This window comes from Carlito syrichta, unplaced genomic scaffold (genome assembly GCF_000164805.1).
Source record: "Carlito syrichta isolate Samal-C Ts95f unplaced genomic scaffold, Tarsius_syrichta-2.0.1 Scaffold104997, whole genome shotgun sequence".
In the NCBI taxonomy this organism is placed as follows: Eukaryota; Metazoa; Chordata; class Mammalia; order Primates; family Tarsiidae; genus Carlito; species Carlito syrichta.
The window spans coordinates 46725-57449 of NW_007049093.1; the positions used below are offsets into that span (position 1 = coordinate 46725).

Sequence of the window (10725 nt, forward strand, 5' to 3'; positions counted from 1 at the left end):
TTGTAGAGATGAGGTCTTGCCAAGTTGCCCAGGTGGGTCTCGAACCCGCGGGCTCAGGTAATCCACTCACCTTGGCCTCCCAAAGTGTGGGATTACAGGCTGAGCCACTGAGCCCAACTTGAGAATGGCTCTTAGCAGTCTCCCTCTGCCACAGCAATAACTTCTTGTTCTGGAAACTGTCCATCTCCATAGCTGCTGCTTGCTGAGTGGCCCACCTAGGAAGGGGAGGCAGCCCTCAGCTCGGAGGAAGGAAAGGAGAGTGTACTGCCCCGGAAGATGGCTCTGCACCACTCCCACTTCAGGATCTGTGGCTCTGGTGATGCTCTGCCACCTGACATGGCCTATGGCACAGTGCCCAGCTCTCCTCAGCTTTTGTCTTGATTCCTGTGTCCTTTCAGCAGCTGTTTACGTGCTGTTTTTTAGAAGTGGGGTGAATATGGCAGGCTAGGCCCTTCCTTCCCGAGAAGCCGGTGCCTTTTATTTTCCTGGAGCTTGTCATCCTGAGTGGGCAGAGGGACATCTTTCTGAGAGGGAGTTCCTAAGCAGGGGGTGGTTGTCAAGCTGGAGGAGCCGTCACTTCCAGGTCACTTCTCTCTCCTCCTAGGAGTCTGAATTGACTAAGAAGGGGAGCATGGCTGGTGCCAGCAGCCACGGCCTTGTGACCCTAGTCAGTTGACTGAGGAACCCTTCCATCTACAGTGCCCGCTTCCCACATCCCTGCGGGCCCAGGGCAGGGCTTCCTGTCTGTCACCCTTTCAGGGCAGGCACATCCCAGGGGAGAGAGCCCTTTTGATGAGAAAGGTCTTTCCCTGTGGCAGTCAGACTGACACCTCCCAGCAGATGTTCCCACACAGGCGCCCACCCAGAGCGAGGACAGTACTCGTGGGGTGGGGCCCACACCCAGTCCCGCCGCCCTGCAGGCGAGGGTTTCTCTGTAATGCACGCTTTATTGAAGGACACCAGACACAACTGTATACCTCCTAAGTATTCAGCTGGCTTGCTTTTTACAAGGTGAACCCAAGATGTAATATTTTTAAGCTTTTACATGCTCGGAATGGCCTGGAGTGTTCATTTAAGACTCAGATTTCTAGACTCATCTCCAGAATTCCTAGAACCTAGAAACCTATGTTCCAAGCATGGCGGACTGTTCAGATCCAGGTGACCTGTGGCCTGAGGAGTTCCGAAATCAGGATCCAGATGAGAGAGGGGTGGTTCACAAAGACATGTTTCTGCTTTTCCCTAGGGAGAACCTCCCCAGCCGCTTTAAGTTTAAGGAGTACTGCCCCATGGTGTTCCGAAATCTTCGGGAGAGGTTTGGGATTGATGATCAGGATTACCAGGTACGGGGTATCTTGGCAAAATCAGAGGGGTCACGGAGTGTAGCAGGGCCAGAACCACAGGCTGGGTAGTGAGGGAAGGTGTGGACTGCTCCTTGCTCGTGTCCCCACCACATCTTGCTCCAGCCAGGCAGTCTCCCCCCAGGACCAGGGACCCTTGGAGGGGTGAGGGCCCCCTCCCCTTCTCCCCTCTGGTAAGAGGCAGGAAGGAGTGAAGTCTGCAGAAGTGGCTTTGTGTGTGCCTGACATTCCCAGTCTAGGCAAAGAACTCCTCTTCATTGTAGTTTGACTTAAAAGAGAGAATGTTTGTTACCTGTAAGAGAAGAGGTCTCTTTGTTTTTTTTTTTTTGGCTGGAGTGCAGTGGCATGTTCACGCCTGCTGGGCTCAGGCGATTCTTCCACCTCAGCCTTCCAAGTAGCTGGAACTAGAGGTGCATGCCACCACGCCTGGCTGATTTCTCTTTTTTTTGAGTTGGAGTCTCACTCTGTTGCCCAGACTGGAGTGCAGTGACCGCTCCCGGCCACCGCAGCCTCGACCTGCTGGGCTCCGGCAATCCTTTCGCCTCAGCCTTCCACAGGCACGTGCTACCACACCCGACTAATTTTTTGATTTATTATAGAGATGAGGTCTCGCCTGCCCAGGTGGGCCTTGAACCTGCGGACTCAGGCAATCCACTCACCTCAGCCTCCCAAAGGCGTGGGATTACAGGCTGAGCCACCGAGCCCGGCTTTAATTTCTTAATTTATTGTAGTGACTAGGTCTCGCCAAGTTGTCCAGACTAGTTTCGAACCCCTGGACTCAGGCAGTCCTCTCACCTCCACCTCCCAAAGTGCTGGGATTACAAGCGTGAGCCACCGCACCCAGCAAGGAGGCCACTTAAGCAGATAAGACAGATTAGAAAAGGAAGACTTCATGGGTAGGGCAACCTCTTAAACGTGTACCCTGATCTGGTAGAAGGGAGCAGGTGTGCCAGGGCGACTGCCCTCTTCAGGGGTGATAGTGTTGTGGAGGCATTGGCTGGTGGGGGGAACCCCCTGCAGCAGGGCCGTGAGGTCCATCCCATCTCCATGGCCTCTGTCTTCCATGAGGCTCCTTTCCATGGACTTTCCTCCTGGCAGATGGGCTTGTGGTGAAGGTGGGAGAATCTTCCACTTGCCCTTTAGAGCAGTAAGAAACAGAACTGCCTTCTAGTCATCTGGGGAGAGAAGGGAGTATACACATGGCAAGGGCTAAATTGATGTCCAAGCCTCTTCAAACCCTGCCATTCCTGCCATCCCTCCCCAGTGAGAGTAGTTCCCAGAAGCAGAACGGCCCTGGGGAGCGGCCCTGCCCTCTCCTCCCCTCTGCAGGGCACATTCCTTGTAAGGACACGTTTTCTGAGAGGAGGGCTAGGGGATGAGTGCCCCAAGTGTCCACCTCTACAAGGGTCCCCAGCCCCTGGGTCAGGATGGAACCCTGACCTCAGTCAGTGCCTTGTGGAGCTAGAAACCTCCACAGGGTTTTTGCCACTGTTGCACCCAGGCTGCTCTGGTCTTCTCTCCCGCAGCTCCTTTACCCACCAGCTGTCCACAACATCCCCTTGGAGCCTGCATTTCGCAAATAGCCTGGTGGGCACAGGCTTGCACTCATACGGAAGTGAGGGCGGGGAAGTCTTCTGTTTTCCTGGAGAGGCAGAAGCTGATGCCTGGAGAGAGGCAGGACGGAGCTCTGCCTCCCGAGGTCTTGTGGCCTGTGAGTCTCGTAGAAAGGCCAGGCTGGGAGAAAGGTCACGTGGCCACCTCAACACTCCACCTCAGGAGGTGCTGCTTTATTTCAGCCTTTGCAGAGGGACTCCCAGGGCCATCGCCACCACAGCCCTGTCCCCCTTGGAGGTGGTGCTCACTACCTCGCCAGCGGTTTGGAGGAGGCCCTAGGTGAAGGTGAAGAGGGGACCCTGGTTAAGAGATGGAGAAAGATGTGGAGATGAGGCGTTTCTGCCGGCAGGTCCCCATATGTGTTTTCTTGGGATCAGGGATGTCTGGGTCCTCTGCTTGGTGAACCCGTCCCTTTGGTTGACTCACCCCTTCCCCACCCTCCCTCTGGAGGCTTCTACCTCTCCCCTGATCCTTACGGGAGTGGGGCCCCAAGGAGGAATAGGGCTAGAGCCAGAAACGCTCCCCAGAACTGCCTCCTAGCCCTGCACAGAGAGCAGGAGGTTGAGGAGAGGGAAAGGCTGAGCGAGAGCGTCCGCTTCCCGCTTTGGGATGGGTAGACAGAGGGAGGAGACGCCCGTGTCTGTTGCTTCTTACACTAGACCTCCAGAGACAGGATTTCCCAGGCTTCGGCTTTGTCACCCAGGAGACTGGGACTCAGCTTGGTGTGCCTCGTTGTGTTCCAGATGAGGAAATTCGGGGAGAGAGGTTCCATGGCTCACCATAGTCATGCTACAGTGAGGTCAGGTTAGAACCCAGCCCTCTGACCTTGGGGGCAGTTGCAGTGTGTAGGGTAGCTCTCTGGGTCTGAAAGAAAGGAGGCTCTTCACAGTCAGCCCTCTTCCCATCCTGGGCTATGATATGGGGCTGCTGGAAGGAACAGCTCTGGTCACTTTGGAGGAACTTTTAGGGAGGGATGCGAACACCCTGCAAGAAAGGGTGGGTCAGGTCCCCTCTGGGAGTCCCTCTGCCTCAGTGTCATTGGCTTTCAAGCGTTCAGCCCATAAGAGAAGACTCAGTGCGAAAGCTGGAATCCTAGCCCCACTGACAAGCCCAGCCTGCTTCTGTCTCGGTCCATCAGAATTCGGTGACGCGCAGCGCCCCCATCAACAGTGACAGCCAGGGCCGGTGTGGCACACGTTTCCTCACCACCTACGACCGGCGCTTTGTCATCAAGACTGTGTCCAGTGAGGATGTCGCTGAGATGCACAACATCTTAAAGAAGTACCACCAGGTATGGTGAGTCCCAGGCCTGGTCGTAGGGGGTTGGGAGAGGGAGAAGAGAGCCCTGGTGGGCCACTGGGAAGGACTTGGGCCTCTCTGGTGACGGCAGGTGCTTCTGATAGCTGAGGAGGGGGGCCTCTCCTGCATGCATGTTTCTGGGAGTTGAAACGCCCACTTAAAAGAGAAAACAGGAGACATGAGGCTCGCCGCTGACTCAGCCCCATTGGGAAGTTTTCCCACTTTGGCATCTGGCCCAGTTCTTCTGAAACTGCTCCCGTCGGCTCAGCAGGGTGGCTTTCCTCCTGCTCTGTCTCTGCTCGCCTGGACTGTCCACGCGAGGAACAGGGCACCAGGGCACTGGCTCGTTGGCTGTGCTCAGCTTGCTTGGGTCCTGGTTTCCAGGGCACTGAAAAGCGGTGAAGGGCCTTCTGGTGTTTGGGGAGTTGCAGCAGAAACCCTGGGCATGGCCTGGGTGAGGCTGTGGGGCTGGCCCGTTTCGTTAGCCTTCTGTGGCTTGTCCCCGTCTGGCCTGCAGAAGAGGTGCAAGGCATGGAGCAGGGCTTCTCCTCCTGTGGAATCCTGTCTCACACCAAGTCCCGGGTGGGATCCACTAGTGGGACCCCGAGGGGCCCTGCACTGCCTGTGGGCTTGCCTCTGAGCCAGGCTGGTAGGGCGGGGGCTGAGGAGCCCTGTTTCTCCTAGGACCCAGGTGGAGGGCGGCATCCCGGGCCTGCAGCCTGGGAGAGTTTGGCCCTCTGGCACCTTTGCACTCAGCCTTGGCCCTTGCCTCCTGCCCTTCCAGTTTATAGTGGAGTGTCACGGCAACACGCTTTTGCCACAGTTCCTGGGCATGTACCGCCTGACCGTGGACGGCGTAGAAACCTACATGGTGGTCACCAGGAATGTGTTCAGCCACCGGCTCACTGTGCACCGCAAGTATGACCTCAAGGTAAAGGGCCTGTGTTCGCCTACTCTGCCTGCTCACTGTCAGGGACCCGCGGGGGCCGCTCCCCCATTCCACACTGGCTAGGAAAGCCGGAGTGTGCGTGTTGGCACAGACGAGTGACGCTGGGGAGGATAGGCCTAGTTCTTGTGGACTGGGGCTGTTTCAAGTCCAGGTAACAGTGGCAAGAGGTTACTGAGGCCTAAATGTACCGTATTTATGCAGCAGTTGATGCTCTGTCTGTGGGATGTGCACATCCAAGGCCGCAGGACGGGGACAGGCTGTGCTGGCGCACAGCTCTGGCACCCCTCCAGGCCCCCGTGGACTGACAGCACAAGTGCGTTTCTAGATACCTGGAGGACACACTTGTGACTGTGAACCAGGATGCTTCCTTGTTCTTGAACCTGGCTTCCGGCTTCTGTCACCTGACACTGCTGTCCCTCCCTCTATGCTGCAGCTCTGCTGGTTCCTTTGCGGTTCTGCAGTGCCTGCGCACCTCCTCCTCCTCCCAGGATTCCATGGGGCTGCCTGGAATAGTTTCCCTCCCAGTGGTCCTTCCCTTTCCCCTACCTCCTTCCTCCCCCACCTAATTGCTTCTACTTACCCTTCTGAGCTCAGCTCATATACTATTACTTCCCGGAGGTGGGTCCTGGCCACCGCCTCTCCCCAACCCAGGCTCCTATGTGAGATGCCTGGAGTGTCCTTTCTCCTCCCTTACCACCGAACACCCTGGTAGTCAGTGAATTCATGCCTTGCTTAGCCACTTAATGCCTGCCTCCCTCTTGGAAGGATAGTGCCCTGCAGGCAGGGACTGAGTCTTCTTGGTGCAGTCTTGTTGCTGAGCACTTTGCATGTGTCACTGGACTCTGAGTGACTGTGACACAGTCACAGTCAGTGAACAGTTCATACCTCCTGGCCCCGCTAGGGTTCTTTCTTTTTTTCTTTTTCATTTTTGAGTTGGAGTCCCAGTGTCACCCAGGCTGGAGTCCAGTGGCATGCTCATGGCCACAGCAGCCTCAACCTGCTGGACTCAGGTGATCCTTCAGCCTCAGCCTTCCAAGTAGCTGGAACTACAGGCACATGCTACCACGCCCAGCTAATTTTTTGATTTATTGTAGAGACAAGGTCTGGCCAAGTTGCCTAGGCCGGTCTTGAATCCCTGAACTCGGGTAATCCTCTCGTCTCTGTCTCCCAAAGTGCTGGGATTATAGGTGTGAGCCACCATGCCCAGCCACCCCTCTAGGATTCTTTTTTTTTCCTTTTTTGAGTTGGAGTCTCACTTTGTCACCTAGGCTGGAGTGCAGTAGCACACTCACAGCCACCCCAGCGTCAACCTGCTGGGCTCCAGCAATCCTTCCGCCTCAGTCTTCCAAGTAGCCAGAACTATAGGCATGTGCTACCACGCCTGGCTAATTTTATTTTTTTAATTGTAGAGGCGAGGTCTCACCAAGTTGCCCGGGCTGGTCTCAAACTCATGGGCTCAGGCAATCCACTCTCCTTGGTCTCCCGAAGTGCAGGGATTATAGGCTGTGCCACTGAGCCTGATCCCCTCCAGGATTCTAACCAGCTTGCTTTAGTTCACTGCTGGCCCCCTGAGACGGGTGCATGCTCGCTTGCTTGCTCAGCGGAATGTGCCTCAGCCGGACTTTTCCTGATAGCTTTTATCTTTCTAGGGTTCTACTGTTGCCAGAGAAGCGAGTGACAAGGAGAAGGTACGCTGGCACTAAGCAAGTGTGGAAGGGTCACTTGGAATCTGTGACAACTCCTGTTGGTCATCCCATCCCTCCCGTCCACAGCTGCCAGCCCAGACATGCAGTCTGGCAGCATGAAATGCTCTGTGTCACTCAGCACCTTCCTGTCATTGGCCTAGGCTTAAGCCTGGTCTCCAGCTTTCTATTGCTGCCCTCGCTAGGTTCTCCATAGTTCTGCTGGGATAGCAGACAGTTTCCATCTCATGTCTACCCTGAGTCAGTTAGCTCTGAGATCGTCCAGGGTCAGCAGGAAGGATTCCTTTGGTCAGTCTCATTGTCTGTACCTGCCACGCATTTCTGTCCCCGCCTACCCAAAGCCTGGGACCGTGGGCTCCTGCACTGCCAGTGGAGCAGGTTGAGCGTCTGTGCACTTAAGACCCTTTGCCTTTCTGCCTCATTGCTCTCAGCAGAATGGCAGACTCTCCCTAGGGCAGGGGAGTCAGGCCCACCCCACCTAACACTGCTATTGCTCTCCCAGGCCAAGGACTTGCCAACATTCAAAGACAACGACTTCCTCAACGAGGGGCAGAAGCTGCACGTGGGCGAGGAGAGTAAAAAGAACTTCCTGGAGAAGCTGAAGCGGGACGTGGAGGTAGCCACCAGCCCTTGATTGCACCTTGTAGAATAGGAGTCTCCTTCTCCTTAAGAAAAATGCAGGCCAGGCTCGGTAGCTCAACCTGTAATCCCAGCACTTTGGAGACTGAGGCGGGTGGATTGCCTGAACCCGCGGGTTTGAGACCCACCTGGGCAACTTGGCAAGACCTCATCTCTACGATAAATCAAAAATTAGCCGGGCACGCGTGCCTGTAGTTCTGGCTACTTGGAAGGCTGAGGCAGAAGGATTGCCGGAGCCCAGCAGGTCGAGGCTGCGGTGGCTGGGAGCGTGCCACTGCACTCCGGTCTGGGCGACAGAGTGAGACTCCAACTCAAAAAAAAAAAGAAAAAAGAAAAATGCAGTTCACAGCTTTCCAGGAGGGCAGGCAAGAGGAAAGTGGCGGTTGAGCAGTGTGGGCCCTTACCTGCACCCAGAGCTGGTGCAAGTGAATATTCTACTTGCGAGGACACAGTTTGTGCCAGTAGGATCTTTGTAACTCCATTTGGAATGTTTTCTCTCATTCCAACACCTTCAAGCTCCCCTTCTGCTGGTGTCCCCACAGTGGAGGGGCATCTGGCCATCATTGTGGCAGGACGCCAGCTGTTAAAATCCACCAGCCAAATAAGAAAGAAAGAAAAAGGCAGCTCACACCTGTGATCCCAGTGCTTTGGAAGGCTGAGGCGGGAGCTCTGGCTCTGATTCTCCTTCCCCCATTCTCCTTCCCCCAGCAACCTTCTGGTCATAATGGGATGTTCTGTGGAGAAGGTTCCCAGGGCTAGGCAAGTGCTGTTAGCGAACACATTATCTGGACTGTTTGATAACTCCATATCTTCTCGTGTGTTCGTGTGTGTGTGTGTGTGTGTGTGTATGTGTTTGTGAATGTGTTTGTGAGAAAGCAGGATTTATTAAGAGGACAGTCTTCTCTTTTTATAAATTGGGAGCCTACTCACTAAACCAAACCCTAGAAACTTTTTTTAAAAACTTTTTTTAAGTTGTGGTAAAACATATCTATAACATCATCTTAAGCATTTTTTTTTTTTTTGAGTTGGAGTCTCACTGTCGCCCAGACTGGAGTGCAGTGGCCGCTCCCGGCCACCGCAGCCTCGACCTGCTGGTCTCTGGCGATCCTTCCGCCTCAGCCTTCCAAGTTGCTGGAACTACAGGCGTGCGCTACCATGCCCGGCTGATTTTTGATTTATTGTAGAGATGAGGTCTCGCCTGCTCAGGCGGGTCTTGAACCCGCAGGCTCAGGCAATCCACTCACCTCAGCCTCCCAAAGGCGCGGGATTATAGGCTGAGCCACCGAGCCCAGCTTATCTTAAGCATTTTTAAGTGTATAGTTGAGTGGCATTAAGTACATTCACACGTTAAGCAAGAATAACCACCATCCAACTCTGAACTTTTTCATCTTCCCCAGCTGAAACTCTATCCATTAAATAATAACTTCCAATTTCTTCCACCCCCAGACCCTGGCAGCCAGTACACTCCTTTCTGTCCCTATGAAATTGACGACTCTAGGACTTAAATCGTGGAATTGTACATGATTTGTCTTTTTGTGACTACATTATTTAATTTAGTGCAACGTCTTCAACATTCATGTGTCAGAAGTTCCTTTCTAAGGCTGAATCGTATTCCATTGTGTGAATATACCACAGTTTGTCTGTCCAGTTATCAGTTGATTGGCACTTGGTGTATTAGTCAGGATTCTCCAGAGAAACAGCACCCAGAGCATGTATTGTAAATCTCTACACAGGATCAGATTTGTTATAGGGAGTTGGCGCATGACTATGGAGACTGACAAGATTGGCAGTCAGCAGACTGGAGACCCACGAGAGCCAGCAGGGCAGTTGCCTGTTTTGTTCCATTCAGCTCTTCTGCTGATTGGATGAGGCATACCCACATCAGGGGTCACTCAGCTTTGCTCAGTCCACTGATTCAGCGTCCATTCCATCTAGAAACACCCTCCCAGACACACCCAGGACAATGCTTAACTAAAACGTCTGGGTATCCTGTGGCCCAGTCAAGTTGTCACATGCAGTTAACCGCCACACTTGGGTTGCTCGCACCTGGTAGCTGTTGTGAATAATGCTGCTATAAGCATGGGTATCACAAACTTCATTGGCTAAGCTTTTCCTTAGTCACCCCCAGCTGTGCTTGTTCCAACTTCTGTTTTTCTTTTTTTTTTTTTGAGTTGGAGTCTCACTTGTCGCCCAGACTGGAGCGCAGTGGCCGCTCCCGGCCACCGCAGCCTCCACCTGCTGGGCTCCGGCGATCCTTCCGCCTCAGCCTTCCGAGTAGCCGGAATTACAGGCATGCGCTACCACATCCGGCTGATTTTTTGATTTATTGTAGAGATGAGGTCTTGCTTCCCAGGTGGGTCTCGAACCCGTGGGCTCAGGCAATCCACTCACCTCAGCCTCCAAAAGGCACGGGATTACAGGCTGAGCCACCGAGCCTGGCTGTCTTTTTTTTGTTTGAGTTGGAGTCTCACTGTCACCCAGACTGGAGTGCAGTGGCCGCTCCCAGCCACCACAGCCTCGAACTGCTGGGCTCCGGCGATCCTTCCGCCTCAGCCTTCCAAGTAGCTAGAACTACAGGCCCACGCTACCACGCCTGGCTAATTTTTTGATTTATTGTAGAGATGAGGTCTCGCCAAGTTGCCCAGGCGGGTCTCGAACCCGTCAACTTCTGTTTTTCATGCTCTGCCATTCAGTTCGTCCTGAGTCTTTCTCCTCCTCCCCCCTTTTCTGCCTTTCCCCAACTCTAGTTCTAAGAAGAAGGCAGTTGACTCAGTTCATTTGTGTTCAGTGCATGTTGCTTTGTAAATATTCTCAGGTGGATGTGGGTGCAGCTCTTGGGTGCTCTCCCTCTGGGACTCCAGCCCCTTCTCCCCGGAACCCAAGAAGGCTGTGTTGATGGGGGGGATGACACCTCCCTAGGAGAGGCTGCTGATCTCCCAGCATTAGGATTCCTGGTGCTGTTTGTTTGTTTGTTTGTTTGTTTGAGTTGGAGTCTCACTCTGTCACCCGACTGGAGTGTAGTGGCCACTCCTGGCCACTGCAGCCTCGATCTGCTGGGCTCTGGCAATCCTTCCACCTCAGCCTTCTGAGTAGATGGAATTACAGGCACGTGCTACCACGCCCAGCTGATTTTTTCTTTTTTTTTTTTTTTTTTTTGAGTTGG

General features: G+C 54.1%; 1 protein-coding gene across 1 annotated transcript in view; it reads left to right on the forward strand.

Annotated features, from left to right (window-relative positions):
* The window catches only part of PIP4K2B (phosphatidylinositol-5-phosphate 4-kinase type 2 beta), a 31941-nt gene that overhangs the window by 13254 nt on the left and 7962 nt on the right, over positions 1–10725 (forward strand). Inside the window, exons 3-7 of the mRNA XM_008066443.1 lie at positions 1244–1340; positions 4111–4263; positions 5056–5202; positions 6870–6908; positions 7426–7539. Of these exons, the coding sequence (XP_008064634.1) occupies positions 1244–1340; positions 4111–4263; positions 5056–5202; positions 6870–6908; positions 7426–7539 (550 nt within the window). The remainder of the gene's footprint in view (positions 1–1243; positions 1341–4110; positions 4264–5055; positions 5203–6869; positions 6909–7425; positions 7540–10725) is intronic.